General features: G+C 33.5%; 1 protein-coding gene across 2 annotated transcripts in view; it reads right to left on the bottom strand.

Annotated features, from left to right (window-relative positions):
- Window positions 1-12,882, bottom strand: part of LOC141605687 (serine/threonine-protein kinase BLUS1) — an 84,186-nt gene extending 71,304 nt beyond the window's left edge. For both annotated transcript variants that reach the window (XR_012526427.1, XM_074424558.1), the window contains exons 1-3: window positions 12,808-12,882; window positions 11,476-11,662; window positions 8,951-9,205 (exon numbers count right to left, since the gene is read on the bottom strand). Coding sequence is in view for 1 of the 2 variants with exons in the window: in XM_074424558.1 (XP_074280659.1) it covers window positions 8,951-9,205; window positions 11,476-11,640 (420 nt within the window). In the remaining variant the exon portion in view is untranslated. The remainder of the gene's footprint in view (window positions 1-8,950; window positions 9,206-11,475; window positions 11,663-12,807) is intronic.
- Between the last annotated feature and the right edge of the window lie 4,086 nt (window positions 12,883-16,968).

Genomic DNA, 16,968 nt, shown 5'->3' with positions numbered 1-16,968 from the left:
GGCGTGTGAAAAGAGCGAATGATCAACTTCTTATAAATTGTACTCCCTTTTATTTTGATAATAATAGGTTTCATTTTATTATGACAGTGCACATAAACTTGAGCAAGAGATCAGAGTAAATGAATATTGGTTTCAGTGATGTTTTTTTTAGGATGCTTGTAGCCTAGCTAACTACTCGTCTTCTACTTTTACTTTTGCTTGATCTTATTATAGCTTGCTATCTTGAAGTGCAAAATTTATTGTCTGAATTCCTCACTATTGATTTATACCCCTGATATAAAAGTTTATTATGTGTTAAGGGTGAGACTAAGTGCGAGGGGGGAAATATTTGAAGGTTTAAGTTATATTTGCTGAGAATTTGGTAATGTTGCTGGAACATTGAGTAGTTGAAACCTATACTAGTGGTTGGTTGCTCGGTTAATATTGAATGAACTAATACAGACTGATAGAGCGATGAGATGATGGTCGAATAGAAGGCCGATTTTGAGGATAATATTGACTGAGGTTAAAATGAAGGAGCAATCAGTGGGCTGAAAATCGGCAATAGTCACATTCTGAACAGGAAAGTTTTGTACTAATTTATTGTTAAATGACACTTTGAATGACAGGAGGGAAAATTTGATGTGAAAGACATATATTTGATGGTAGTTAATAGGAATAAATATAATTGTTGGGCCTCAACCATCACCTTAAGGTTTTGATTGAGATGGTTTATCTATCATGGTATCAGAGCCAGTGTGACCAAGTGGTCACGAGTTCAAATCCAGACAACCTCCAATAACTCACGAAGTGAAAATTCAGCACATGGTATGAGGGGGCCTGTGCACTAACCACTCTTAGAGCCCAACGGACACTCGAGTGAGGGGGCGTAATAGGAATAAATATAATAGTTGGGCCTTAACCATCACATTAAGGTTTTGGTTGAGTTGGTTCATCTATCAGTAGTTAACAAGATGGTGCTTGAGGATCAATACATGAGATGATTTAGGAAGTTAGTTGGTAAGACGTTTGAGCTGCCTGGTTAAGAGCTGGGCTGACTGAGTTTTGAGGATTATACAGAACTATGCCGAGACACGACATAAACTAAGAAGCTTCTTGAGAGGCAACTCAAGCTTATATTTATTACTTTCATGTTTGTTTAATTGTTATATGTTTTCTTTGTTAGTTGAGTCGGCGTAAGTTCCTCCCTCAGTTTTGCAACCTTTGTAGGGGGATATTAATAGTGTCTGTTACAGAAAAAAATTAGTTTAGGTAAAGAATAAAACTTACTACTGGTATTTTGGGTATTTTACCATCTCTATATTTCACGGATCTTGGTTGAGGGTTCTATTTTGCAGGTGCTGATCTACATAGCTCTCGGGGTTTCATGTCACTGCTTCTTTGCTAAAATTAGTTAAACTAACCTCTATGCTTATTGGACTAACTAGACTAGGGAGTCGACGATGAGCTCTAAACTAACGTATTTTCAAACTACTAACTTTTAAAAATAATTTCACTAATATTTGTAGTATACTATAAAAAAACGTTTTAAAGTCGTGTATACATGAGTTTTTCCTCCATTTGGAACTTGGATTAATTAATTGGGTGACATACATATTTTAAGTCTGCTTTAAATTAGAGTTATAAAGCAATTAATTTGGCTACCTTTATTACACTTTTCATTGACTCTAGAATGTGGGAGCGTAAGCCAGTCTTATTTTCATAGGTGACTCCTAATTAGGGTTTTAAGTTCTTGACCTCAATTCTATCCGGTGCCCGAGTGATTAGATCCTTAAGGGAACCCAATCAATGTATTGGGAGAATGCCTAAAGAGTCGTCCGGATGGGCGGGATCTAGTGGTCGAAAGCTCACTACAAGGACACTGGATAAACGGGTATGGAAGGTGGAGATGAAAGAAAAAGGGATATTCTACATGGTACCCCTCAATTTTTTGACTTTTTACATGGTACCCCTACATTTTTTTAAAACATACATGGTACCCCTAATTTTTGTCATTATCACTAAGTGTACCCTTAAACTTTATTTTCCATCAATTAAACTCAGTTTTAGGCGTTAGGTAATGACTTGGACGCGTAACCAAACTTGTCATTTATTATCCCATGACATAAGGACTTTATTAGGCACAATATACATCTCGATCCTTATATTTATTGATATATATGGGCTAAAAAACTTTTGACGGAAAATTTATTTATTCCTTGCCTAATTATCACGTTCAATGATGGATTTTGAGCCTAATAGAGTCCTTATGTCATGGGATGATAAATGACAAGCTTGGTTACGCGTCCAAGTAATCACCTAACGCCTAAAACTGAGTTTAATTGACGGAAAATAAAGTTTAGGGGTACACTTAGTGATAATGACAACAATTAGGGGTACCATGTATATCTTAAAACATGTAAGGGTACCATGTACAAAGTTGAAAAATTGAGGGGTACCACGTAGAATATCCAAAAAAAAAGCTAAAAAAAAAGAAAACAACACAGAAAAAACAGAAGGAAAACAATTTGAAAAAAAAAACAAAAAAATGAAAAGAAAATGAATGAAAGAAAAAGGATGTGGATGATGTCATGGTGGTTGTGTATTGGTGGTAAGTTAATTGAGGTATGATGGATACACTTGAATGTTCGGGAGAACGATCCTCATACAATGTACAAGAAAGTAAATCCTCATTCCCTAGGACCTTAAATTGCAGAAACCCACTTTCACATGCGCACGAAAGTACTTGGACCAAGTGTATTGGTAATGCATTTATTTATAATTGTAATTTAGAAGGGATTTAAAATATTTATGTTGGCTAATTAGTTGGTTGTATAGTTTGGATGGAGGGAGAATTTGGTATATGTTGCTTCTTAGGGCTCGCATGGAATGAAGGAAACAATTAGTGGGGTAATGTTTTAAGGGAAATAATTATCGGGAAATTTAATCCAGGAAGTAATATGTTCCTTATTTTCAAGTTTGGAATCCTAAGGGAATTATTAATGGGTTAATCTATTTTCGGGTTTGGTAAAAGTGTAATTAATGCATTATGTATAAATGCTTTTATATTTGTTCAATATGGGAGTAATGCATTACTCTAGTAATAATTACCCATGGGGGAGGGTGGGTAATACATTACTCTTAGATGAGAGTAATAAGTTGCCTAGATGAATAATCACCCTCATACCAAACTCACTAAAATAACCCCAAATCATTACTCCCTTATTTTTTCCACCCTTTCCCCCTCAATCCAAGCAAGCCCTTAATCTAACTACAAATGTTTTTTGTGTTAACTTTCAATAACTTACAAAATATGGAGTTACCAAAAACTTTCTCCTCCTCCTTCTCTCTAAAAAAACCCTAGCCTCCATCATTTTTAAATTCTGTGGCTTCTATCGACCATTGATCGATGGTAAGCCCCTCAAATGGATTCATTTATCAATTACTAGTATGAAATATTATGAATTAATCAATAAAAGTCTCCCGTTTAGTGAGATCCATCTTTCCTTCTCTATTTTCGGAGTTTTTTCATTCCTTGTCTTTCTAGGGTTTAGTATTATTATTGGAATGATAGATAAGAGCGGTTTGTTGATGATTCATCATACGACTCTACAATGGATATGCATTATTCGTCAGCGATCTATGGTACCAGTAGAAGGTAAATTTTTCTCCATCAATGAATCAAACGAAGGATCCCCTTAAAAGCTACATGAAGAGAGTGATACAAGGACGAGCCGAATTGTCATATCATGTTTTGAGATCTGTTGTTTAACAGGAGAAATTTGTCCTTTGGTTTCTATTAGAATTGTTTTCGATTATACCTATCTTTTATAAGTGTCGTTTGGTGTTTTATTAATAAATTGATCTTTTCCTTAAAAAAAAATGACTGACAAAAAATGATTTCTAAAAATATTTTAGTTTTTCGTTGATAAACTAGTATTGGTTATCCTTAAAATCTTTGAGGTTGACAATTTATTTGTAGCTCTTATTTTATCATTGTCGAGCGAGATAATAAGCTAAGTGTGGAGGAATTTTATAAAGCGATATTTACCCATATTTATACACACCTTGTCTATATAATTTTACGATTATCTATCGTACTATTTGAGCTATATAATATATACTCTTGTCATTTTATGAGCTTAATTGTCAAAATATCATATTAGTGTTAAATGAGCTAATTTGTTTGTATTTTAGATTAATAGGTGGATGACCCGTTGGTTGAACAAGAAAATTAAATGGGTCTATATATGACAAGGATTATGGTTAATGAAAATTAAAGAAAAAGAGAACGACAAGGCCTTGAACATTCACGTGATAGCCAACCGAAGAATAATGACACAAAAATTAGAAGATACAGAAGCAAAGCGGAAGAACGGACACAAAGATGGAAATTGAAAATATTTTCCATTCCGAATTCTATGTTCTCCGTATCTTTTACCCAAAAAATCTATCCTAGATCTTCCCAAATGTAATCCCGTATAATGCTAAGATGAGTGTAAATGCCGAGTTTTCATCAGAGAGTCGAGGCAAATAGCTGAATACTCTTATATGTCATAGATATTGAGCAATATATAATGAGGATTTGAGACCTAATTGGGCCGTGAGAGCAGTAGGAGACGTACTCGGGCGGAGTCTTAGCACGCATCCAAGTAAGGCAAATTTGGGGCGGTTCCTGAGGTGCAACATCCGATGTTCTGATTTATGGTTTATTTTCGTTGATTAGTTCTAGCTTTGGAAACCAATGGTTGTTTATTGTTAATCTTTCAGTTATTTTTACTCGAAGTTTTACTCGTTCTTAATTAAAAGTTCCAACATTTAGTTTGTAGTTTGTATCTTATTATGGCTGAGATGGTGTACTTCTTCTAATTGTGTGATTCTTGCTAGTTCGACTTACATAATCCGAATGCCAACTAGTTTAAATTAATCTCTGCAAATTGGGATTAGTTTAGGTTAGTAGTAAAATTTGGTGAGTTAATCGGTAGGTATTGACGACACTTAAGGGTTAATTGGGTTATGTCTTCTTGGTTTGGCAATGATTCTAATACGGTCTTTAGTAGGGTCCGAAAAACTTACATCGCTCGGTTAGTTAAGAATCGGTCTAGGCTTAGTTTAGGTCCGTTGTAATCTAAGAGAAGATAGAGAGTTCTAGTTATCTTGAATTCCGTAGATAATCTATAAAAGATATGGAGATTTGATGTAAATATTAATCGGTTGACAAGCTAAAATTAACAGAAGAATATGTGTTTAATGGGGTATTTAACTTTGCTTATGAATATTAGATGTTAGCATTAGTAATTTCTAGTTCCCTTATTTGATTCTAAATCACAAATGAACCCTCCCTGATCGTACATAATTTTAATAGCTGTAAATATGTGAATAACTTGTATATATTTAAGTTAGTGAAATAATTAATTATTGTTTCCAGCTTCTCCGTGGAATCGACCCTACTTATCATTTACTATGTTCCTATTTTTTTAGCTTAAGATAGGTTTATAAATAATTAATTTGTATGCGCTAACGACACGTATCAGTATGCCCCAAACATTTGTATTCAATTTAGGGTTTTTGTACGTGGTACTCTATGTTTATTTCAAATTGTACGTGGTATCCGTCGTTTTTTTATAAATAATCCCTAATGCCTTAAACTTTGTAAATTGTTCTGAACACACCCAAATTATTAAATTTTAATTTTCAGATAGTTAAATTATATGAAAAAAATCTATTTACGACTGAGTACAAGACATTTATGCTAATGGTATGACTAATATTGTCAAAAGATCAACAAAAGATGCACAAAACAAATTTTAAAAAGATGCGGATTAGTACATTTTGGGTGTTTAGAGAGGTTTAATTAAGTTTAGGGGTATCAATAATGGTTTTGGTAAAACGATGGGTACAACGTTAAACTCGAAAATATACGAGTGTACCATGAAGAAAAACCTTTTAATTTTAAGAAATAATTTGAATTTGAAGCAATTTCATTTACATATTCCTATCAACTAAGAATATTATAGAATATACCAGATACCCCACCTACCTTCTGCAACCCTGTAAACCCTATCTTCCCATTTGAAGTCCTCCATTTAACCCCTATCTTCACCAACCACCCAAATTAGACCCGTCTTCCCGTTTGCCCTCTAACCAGCCGTCATAGAATCTCCGAGCACCAACCCCTGCCATCACCCTCAAACCCCACCATAACCGACTGCCCTAAGCTTACTAACCTCCTCCCTTTCGACCATCCATCCACCTTCGTATGTCCAACTACAACCGCGTGACATCACCCATATCCAGTCGATCTTGATAACCTCACTAAAACTGGCCACCCTACACCGACACTCTGCCCCTTGCCTTCCCCTTCACCAACCACCACTGGAACCCTAGTTTATAATATTAGGACTAAATAAATTTTTCTACCCCTTCAGTGGTTCAAGTTGGTGGGCCTCCGTCGATATTTCTGAGTTGATTCCATTCACGCTATGCCGCCATTATGATTGTCATTATCTTTGGTTGCTAAAATAATCCTATCTGTCATGGTACTTCGCAAATGCCACTGTCATCGCATCCCTCTATGATGCCCATCTAAACCATCGTCACGTCCGTCATTAGGTTCTTCACGTCCGCCTCGGGTTCGCCCCAGCAACCGTCGTTGCCTAACGAGCCAGTTAATATGACTTTGTTGGTTGTCTACTCTAGTCTGATTTGGACGCGGTCTCTCTTTTTGCTGAGTCTATTTGTGGTTTAAAAAACTTTTAATTTATCGACTTTCGAGTTTGTTTCGGCCTTCAGAGTTCTGGTGTTTCACGACTTTGCTTTGGCCCTCATGCACCATTTGTTTTATTTTTTATATAATCGGTGTTTCATGAGCTGCTACAACAATCATACACTTTGATGTTTAGTTTTGTGTGTCAAGAGTTGTTTCTACTCTGACGCACCTTTTGTTTTATTTTTGTGCGGCCCTTTCATTGGCACGATCCCTGACAAAGGCAAGGCATTACTTTCGGTGAAAGTGTATGTAACACCCCAAGAGATTGAGGGAAAATTTGTCCCACATTGCAAAAATATGGAGCTTGTAATACGTTTTTAAAGAATTCCACCCACCACTTAGTAACAAAGCCTTGTGCTTTTGAGCTTAAGTGAGGACAAATTATGAGCACAAAGGTGCACAACCATCTTATTGGGATTATGTTACGATGGTGGCGGGTCGGATTATTATAAATGGTATTAGCGTAATCCTGCGACCGTGTAGTGAGCCTGTGGTTAGGAGTACCCGAGTCACCCACCTAGCGGGGGAGGACGTTGTGTTCTTTAAGTAAGGGAGTTTGAAACACCGCAATAGATTGAGAGGAAATTTGTCCCACATCGGGAAAATATGGAGCTTGTGATATGTTTATAAAGGATTCCACCCACCACTTAGTAACAACGCCTTGTACTTTTGGACTTAAGTGAGGAAAATAATGGCCCAAAGGTGCACACTCATCTTATTGGAATTGTGTTACGACGGTGGCCTCGAGTTGTTATAGTGTCGACAACGTACTACTCCGCTCCTCTACGTGGCATCATCAACTATTCTTTTTAATCCAGTCAAACTGTCCGTTAATTACCGCTTTGAGTGAGGGGTGTATTAGGGAATATTAGGAAATATTATTAGTTAGATAAAATATTATAGTTAGGAGATATTATTTATGTTAGTTAAGAAATATTATCTTTAGTAACATTATTATGTTTAGGAATATTCTTAGGATTGTCTCTAAGATAGTCTCCTATATATTGTAACCATTTCTTTCAATACGATCACGGCAGTAACCTATCTTATAGTAGCAAATAAGAAAGTATCAGTACATTGTCACCCGCCACATTTTTCATGCCTATCTGGAAGCATCCAAGGCGCCTACAAGTGGTTACTTTGTGCGAATAGGCATCGAGGAAGCCAAGGGGTGTGATATAACCACCCCTTGTCCATATTCAATCCCCTTTGTCTACATTAAAGGGATCTACATAACCTTCATTCCCCCTCCTTGGAGGATTTATTCCCCCTTGTTGTAACCATCCTATACATCCCTCTTATCCGTCCAATGTGGCACCATTTCTCAAGAAGAACGAATGGTTCCTCTTCCCAACCGTTGCTGCCATTTTCAAGGGGAAAGAAGATCACAACTCTTTGTCCCATGAAGCCCTTTTGGACGCCACATATGAATAGGAACAAGGAGATTCATCTTCCCTTATTCACGCCAAGGCCAAGAGGCACAAAGGACGCACTCCTTCGCCCATAACCGACTATTCTTAGGCCTATCAATAGGAAGGCGTTAGGCGTTAGTTCTTCATCCATTTTATTGTCCAAATACTCATATATTGACAAGTATTGTATCTCTACAATCTTGTAACAATCTTGTAGTAATCTTGTAATCATTCTCTTGTAAAACATTACTTATTTTATTGTAATACTTTGCGATGTTTCCGCACATCTATTGTTTTGCATTGCTATTACGAGTCATACTCTTCCGAGTGATACTTGTTTGTTGGTTTTGCCTAACTTGCGTCAAGATTCTCGCCTTGAAACGAGTGACACACGTCCTATTTCCTACCCGAGGAAATAAGGACGTGACAACATGCATCGTATAAATTTTAAATAATGTTACTTATAGCAACTTACTAACAAAATTAATGTAATATGTCAATTTGATGAAGTAAACTAATACTCCATTTTTTATTTTCTTTCCATTGTTTTTTCATAGTCCATAAGACAAAACTTTTACCGTATTTTTCAACGTGTAAATTAAAATTTTCTTTGTCGAAAATAAAATTTTGTGAAAGATGGTTTGATAACTAATGTAAATATTTTATGTTTATTTATCAATAATTTTTATTCTCCAATATATTTCCGGTCAATGTTTGTTAAGTTTGACCTCCTGAAAGCAAACGGGAAAAAAAATAGAAAAATGGAGGGACTATTAAACATGTTACTTACTTTTACATCTCGATGTATATGCCCATGATGGTGAAGATATTCTAACCCCTTAAGAACCTCACGCAGTATGGTAGCAATAACAACCTCTTCAAATCCATCTGGATGTGCGGCTTTTAATATATGTAAGCATGAGCCCCCAGCCATATAAGGCATGATAACCCATAAATTATGATCACTTACAAATGAGCAATGTGATTTTAGAACGTTGGCATGATCAACTAAAAACATTGTTTGTGCTTCACGAGATATATTATTCTGTTCACATAAATTATTTTTCATCAGCAATAATATAAGACAACTTTGTTTCAAAAAGATAATAGTACTAAAATAATATAATCTCTAAGTTTGTATATGGTACTGAAAATTGTATTATCTATCACATAGAGTATTTTAAACAAAATTGACAGTAAAGATGAATCGACGATTATTTGAGAAAGACAATATAGAGATGTTAATACAAATCATGTTGTTAATTTGTATATTAATCTTATTAGATAAGTCCTTTTAATATTTAGGGGTGTGAAATAAACAAATTGCTTTAACCTAATAAAAATCTTATATTTATTAGATTAGTCCTTTTAATATTAGTTTTTTTCGATTTTTTTGATTATACTCCCTACGATTATTAGGAGTTACCTTATTTGATTACAATACTCCTCACAAATCATAAGAAACGGTGCAATTTCAAAAAAATCAAAGGCAATATATTAAAAGTACAAATCGAAAAAAATGTAAAATATTTTATAAAATAATTTTAACTTTCAGTTAATGTTTCTTTACGTACTTAATAAAATGTAAATTACATATACACTTTCATGGTCCGTTTTACAAAATTATTATAATTAAATTTGTATCTATTGACAACAAAAGACTCGTAGTTAAACAAATTAGTGATCTGTCAAAAGATCTTATTTAAACATGTAAGAGAAGTCTGTTATAGTGGATTTGTATTTTTTTGTTCCACTCTCTTTTCAATTATCAACTTTTTAATAAAGATCCTTATATGTTAATATTAAAAATATTTAATACATGTATGACTTACAATCTTATTTTAGTGAAATATGTAATAAATTAAAATTATTAAATACTTAATTATAATCATTGTCTACAACTTTCTTTCTTTTATAAATGTTAAAGAGTTGACCATTTATAAAAAAAAACTCCCGTGCAACGAAGAAATTAATATTGAAGCACTATTATTTACTATATTAAGTTTTCTAATTTACATTTTGAAATTATAAAATATTTACAATTTAAATTAATTCAACACATTAACATATTTCATTTAGATATGTCGAAGGTAGACCTGGCAAACAGATCAGGCCGTGTCGTGTTCGTGTAAATATTAAATGGGTCACCCCTACCTCAACCCTAACCCGACCCAATTACATAAACGGGTCATTTGTCTCAACCCTAATCCGACACATTTAATTATTCTATAACCCAACCCGACCTGTTTAACCCATTTTTCTTAAAGCAGTTCATTTTTAACCCACTTAACCCGTTTAACCAAATAAACTAATGCAATAAACTACCCTTTATAACCCTATTATCAATGAATCAAAATGCTATTTGTTAAGTTGTTTTGTTGAATTATTGACTCAAGCCAAATATTTTATGACAATTTTAAATAAATGGGTTATTCGTGTCGGGTTTTTGTCAAAAGACATCAACCCTAACCCGACCCATTTAAGTTTCGTGTCGTCTCATGTCAACCCAATTACTTAAATAGGTCACATCGTCTTAACCCTAGCCTACTAACTTCGTGTCAGGTTCGTGTCGTATTTTCGGATCGTGTCAATAATTGCCGCCTCTAGTCGAAGGTAATATATGTTGATTATAGAAAATATGTCACATGTCACAAATAAAATAGTTTACTTTATAAAGTAATAAATAAATTTATTCTTGTATTTATTGGAGTTTTTCTTAAATGATCAAAAGGTAATGAATTATTCATTTACAATATGAACATATAATATTGAAAATTATTCTCTCAAAGGTAAACAAAAAGAAAGGTTCTATCTTTCAACGAATATGAAATATTTCTTCCCCTATTTAAATGCAATTTTTATTATTCGAATAAAAGTTAATGAATAATTCAGTTATCATATACATGTTAAACAGATAAACGACTTGTAAACTGAAAACAAAGAAAACATTTCTATTTCAAAAATTATGAAATATAATACTCCCAACTATTTCATTTGTTGTTCTATTTTCTTTTTGGGTTAAGAATTAAGAGAATTAATTTGGACTACACAATACACATGACCCCACATGTAGTTAATTTTTGACCGCACAGTTGACCAAAAAAAGAAAGAGGGAAATAAACTGGAATTGGATGAAAAAGGAAGAGGGAACAACAAATGAAATAGGAGGAAGTGTTTGTTACTAAAATACAAAAATATTAATGACAACAATCTCCTGGATAGATGTTGGATAATAAACACAAAATAATAAATTACAATAGAATATAAAATATAAAAAATCAAAAAAAAAAAAATCAAAAAAGTTGTAGAATTTACCAAGTCACTATTACAGCGTTCAAAGTCGAGAATCTTAATGGCAATAATCTCATTATTCGGAATACATAATGCGCGGTAGACTGATGCACTTACGCCTTGGCCTACTTCTTCATATAAGGTGTAATGCTCTGCCCCAATCGGAAATTTTTTCTTCTCTTTCTCCATTTCTTTAAATCTTACCAAGCATCTACAGAAATATCCCACGATCGATCAAATATCATATCTTTAGTTTATTGAAATAACATTTATAGAGCTTTTGATAAAAAAAATAAAATATAAATTGCGTTGGATTCTAAATAAGGATGTTGTATATTGTGTTTGACATGTTAATTTGATTTGAATATGTGAATTTATAGATTGGTAGTTTTTTTTATTATGGTATAATAACATACAAAATAATTTAATGAAGGAAAAAAATGATAAGTGATTACACGAATTTTAAATGATAGTTAGTGAATTAGAAATAAAATAAAATAAAGGGAGTGATTCATGTTAATGGCCATTTTTTTGGGAAAAAAAACATATTAAGAATTGGGATAACATATAATAAAGCTCTTCCGTAAGAGTACTAGAAGGAATAAATGATAAGCCATGTATATAGGAGTAAATTGTGCTTTGAATAAGTATTCTTGGAGAATCATGAGTCATCATTAGAACTAATGTTTTCTATTAAAAGAAACTAAAGTGAAGGTCAATAGCTTAGTTACCCAACAACTCTAACATTTTGGTAGGATGTCGCCATTTTTATCTTAGGCCGTTTCTATCAATAACCTTATGAAAGATCAAGTGATGTACACTCAAAATACCACGATGACAAAACCATCAAGGATAGCCAACTCATGCATCTAAGATATATACCCATATTTGAAAACGAAGGTTGAATGATTAAACACTAGAGAAAATACTAAACTTATAAAAATTAAATAAAAAAAATCAATTGCATTGAACCATATAAGAAGCCATTTACATGGTATACAATTGTGCTCATACAACAATATTACTTTATCAAAGATAGTAACAAAAAAAAAAAAGAAGAAAAAAAATTAACTGTCGGACGACATCTAAGTTCTACCATAACATCATACACATCACAAAAAGCGTGAAACATCTCATGCACATTATTAATCACCTAATTCAACAGGAATACTTGAACATTTTTATGGCAAAAACAATTAGAAACAACCTTGGTTGTTAAAATGTAGTAACAATTTCATTATAAGTTATTATTAAAGCGATAATCATAAGATATTCAAACAAATGAGCGTTTGAAATAGACCAATTTAAAAATTTAAGAAATGTAAATTAACTATTGAGTTAGGTCATGTTGCATACAACTCAACGAACTGATTTCTCGCATTTGCATCAGAGTCCTTTTCATTTTGTATATGTGAGACAAAGGGATGTCGGAAAAGTTATATATGATCAACTCCAAAACTATATCTTATTATAATAGTTTGATAGTAAAAAAAAAAAAGAACTTCATAATTAAAAATGAATTATAGATAATGTACTTGGTTGAAAGGTTTAATGTGTGTCGGGAAAAAAAAAGTGGGATGAGGAGAGTGTAAAATATGTAAATTAAAGCTCATAGGTTAGTTATATTCTTGTTTCACATTGAACCTCTTAGCGAATTTTAGGATCTCCGTAATACACGCAGTATCTATTTATTTTAAATTACTATAATTACCATGTTCTTATTGTATGCTTTTGTTTAAATGCTAAAAAAAATAAATGTTTGAAATATATTTAAATTGGTATTAACTTAAGCAGTGTACCTAACGGACCAAAGATTTATTATGTTTCTATAAATCATATACACCTCTTCTAATTTGTTTTTTTTTTTTATGTTAAACTAGCATAAGGACATAGCTAGAATGAAAGAGCAAGGGAGGCCGATTTATAAACATTATATTTTTATTGTTTTATTACTGGTTTAGTATAATTATTAGAAGCATATAAAATATAAATTAATTAATTAGGTTAATTATAAAGTTTTGTATAGGCTTTTCTCGCTCTTATAATATAAGGTTATGATAAGGGAAGGTATATACATGAATTAAATAAACCATTTTGATAATCGAGCGAATTTAGACTACTTAAAATAAAAGCAAAAGTAAGAAAAAGTTACCAAAAAATGACATGTTAGGTGTTCGAATTGCAAACCCCTATAAATTAAGACAACTATCACTACTTTTATCTATGCTACTTCTATTCAATATCAATCTTATAACGGTAGACCTATAGATCTTGAAAACGCTATCAAGGCCAATGCCCACTTGGTCTATGCTACGCTTCGTTCACCGAACTAGTGTTAAATCGAACAATTTACACGAATTTATATGAAGATACTTATTGTCTCCAAAGAATTAAAAATGTTGTGTTGGAGGGAAATTGTTTGACGGTAATTTTCAAAAACGTGGAGTCTCAACTAAGTTTTATAGAAAACTCGAAAAACCGGTTTAGAGAAAAAAGTTCGTGTGTGGGTTCGTGTTGGGAATCCTGTTAATAAGAAACCCTAAACCCCCTCCCCTCCGGTTGCAATAACGGCTTTTACTCTAAATAACGATGGTCGATTGATTTTGCATGTGAGTTCATTAAGTTATTCTAGCAACAAGTCACAACATGGCTTACATGGCAATGGGGCAGGAGGTGGGAGACTAACTATTACAACCCGGACATTTCATGCTGACTCGATATGCAAGCAAACGATAAATAGATACAACTCAATCGATATAAAAAGGCCTAAATAAGACTCGACACACACACCTACTTAGGCGTGTACTTGCCTCAAAAATGTGTCATGGGAAGGCCACGGCTCACTTGGACTTCGTCCTTTGCCTCCACATCATTTGTTGCACAATCACTTCGATTTAACCAATTAAACATGATTGGTTTAATTGACCAAAACAAAGGTTTTCATAAACAATTTTAACTCAAAATAAAGGACTAACTTGATCCTTATTTGAAATGCAAAAGTACATGACTTGACATATTACAAAAAATTACAAGAGAATTTACAACGATTGATAACAATTACAATTGAAATAAACCGTAATAAAAAGCGATAAAAAAACTAACGCCAACGAAAGAAAGGACTTTGGGCCGCGACTGTAAGAATTATCATATTAATTCTCTATTATGTGGACCTAATTACTGACGTCAGTCACTCTAATAGATAATAGCTAAATATGATGTTTCGGGTTTTTAGTCGGAGTAATATACTAAGTGGATTACGGTTAATGTTTACAGGCCATTAACATATTAGGCCCACTTATCTAATTATGCCCCTTCTGCCACCTATATAATAAAAGCTACACCTGTTTGTGGTTTTAACCTAATTCATATTCATTAAGAGAAACACACAAGAAGAGAATTAGAGAATAAGGAAGGCAGGAGAAGGCAAAAGATTGAAGTTTATCTTCTTGTTGATTTCAAGGAATCTCCTTATCAGATCTAATGACTACTTCACGTAAGTATTTATCTGTAATTATCACTGCAATCAAGATCCTCTAAATTGATGTTTACATGTGGTATCAGAGCAGGATTGTGATTGCAGTTATAGTTCTGATTAATGTTTCAATTATGTCTTTTGAATGAAATTAATGTTTAATTATGATGTTATTATTTTCATTCATGGTTGATTGTTTACTCGTTTGATTATGATTGTTTCCGCTGCCCTAATTGAATTATTTAAATTCTTATGATGCCCTAATTGAACTATTTCAATTCTTATGATGTCCTAATCGAATTATTTCAATTCGTATGATGTTTTTATTTTATTATTTATGGTTCTTAATCGCACATCTACACTGTTCACCGACAGCACTATTCACACGCACTGTTCACGCAGAAAGTTACTGTTTATCAGTTTTGAGTGTCGGATTTTGATGTTATAATAATGTCTTTCGAGTGTAAACGGCGTTCTAAACCAGACTGCATAGCAGGGTTAGCGTTTTTAAGCCTAATTCTGACGTCTTCATTGAGTTTCAGGACGTTTTTGGTTAAAAATTATGTTTTTTTTTGTAATAGTTCTCGATCGAGCTAATGTTTCACTCGATCGAAGCTCTTAAGCATGAATAAGTACCTTCTCGCATTATAGTTTACGATACCTTATGTTTGATTATGTATGCTCCTATGATATATATATTATTAAGTACATAAGTTAATATAATTATCATATTGTTGTTGTAAGCCTACATATTATTTGTGTAAATATATCATTTGATATCGAATGTAAGAGACTTTCGCATTATGACAAGTTGAAATTCACCACAGTGATTTCATCTCGTACGCGATCAAATCTCATAATGGAATCATATTGAACATTCACATTAGGTTGAGGTTCGCCACAGTGGACTCAAATTATGTAGTGAATTTCCGACTAAGCATCTAATAGGGTAAAGTAACTTGTATTAAGGTTTTACCCACAGGTAACCTGACATTAAAGTAAAACACCCATTAAGGAGAGTAAAGTAACTTGTATTAAGGTTTTACCCACAGGTAACCTGACATTAAAGTGAAACACTCATTAAGGAGAGTATACTCTATTATGTAATTAAGCATGTGTAGGTTGTCCACAGATACTATACTTGCCTGATGAATGTTTATGAGTTACTCATTTAAGTTTCAAGTCTTAGTCATAATTGCTATTGTGTGTTAAACTCAAAGCCTAATGTTTTGAGCATTGTTCATAACGCAGCATCGTTGCAAAGCTCTCTCAATAATCGTGTCCAAGCTGTTCCACAACTTGATGGTACTAATTACTCGGAATGGAAAGAGCATCTCGAGTTCTATTTAGGGATCCTTGAACTCGATCAAGTGCTTATCTTGGGTCAGCTCGGTGACCGAACGATGCGAGTAAAGAAGTACTTGAAGAGTATAACTGGTGGAAGAAATCTGATAGTCTTTGCGTAAAGTTTTTGCGTCTTACCACTGCACCAAACATTAAGTCCTCCATTTCGGAGACAGGCTGTAACACGCCGGTAAGTACATGGAAATAATTAAGGAACACTTTCGGACTACCGATAAAGCGGTATTTGGAAGGCTTATGTCCTGAACTTACCACTTTGCTAAGTATAATGAGAGTGTAACCACCATGCAAGCAAAGCATGTGTTACACATGACGAATCTGGCGGCTAAGTTGGGAAAACAGGGCATGAAAGTTGAGGATCCGTTCCTCGCCCAGTTTATCATCAACTCTTTGCCTGATAAGTTTGATGCTTTCCATCTTCATTACAACACTATTAAGAAAATTTGGAGTGTTAATGAATTGACCAATAAACTGGTTCAGGAAGCAGCAAGAATCAACAGAAAGATGAGGCCGATGCCTCAAGTAAAAATCTTGGCTTATCCCAGGCACATCATGTGCATCATGTAAGCGGGAAATCTAAGGGTAAGTTTGGAAACAGAAAGGGCATGAAGTCTGGCCCTTCTGATAAGCTGTCTGGATATGGCATAAAGAAGGATATCAAGAAGTAGGAAAGTTATTTTTTC

The sequence above is a fragment of the Silene latifolia genome, chromosome 10, assembly GCF_048544455.1.
Source record: "Silene latifolia isolate original U9 population chromosome 10, ASM4854445v1, whole genome shotgun sequence".
NCBI lineage: Eukaryota > Viridiplantae > Streptophyta > Magnoliopsida > Caryophyllales > Caryophyllaceae > Silene > Silene latifolia.
The sequence above is the reverse complement of the archived record's forward strand: the minus strand, read 5'-3'. Positions and strand labels throughout refer to the sequence as shown.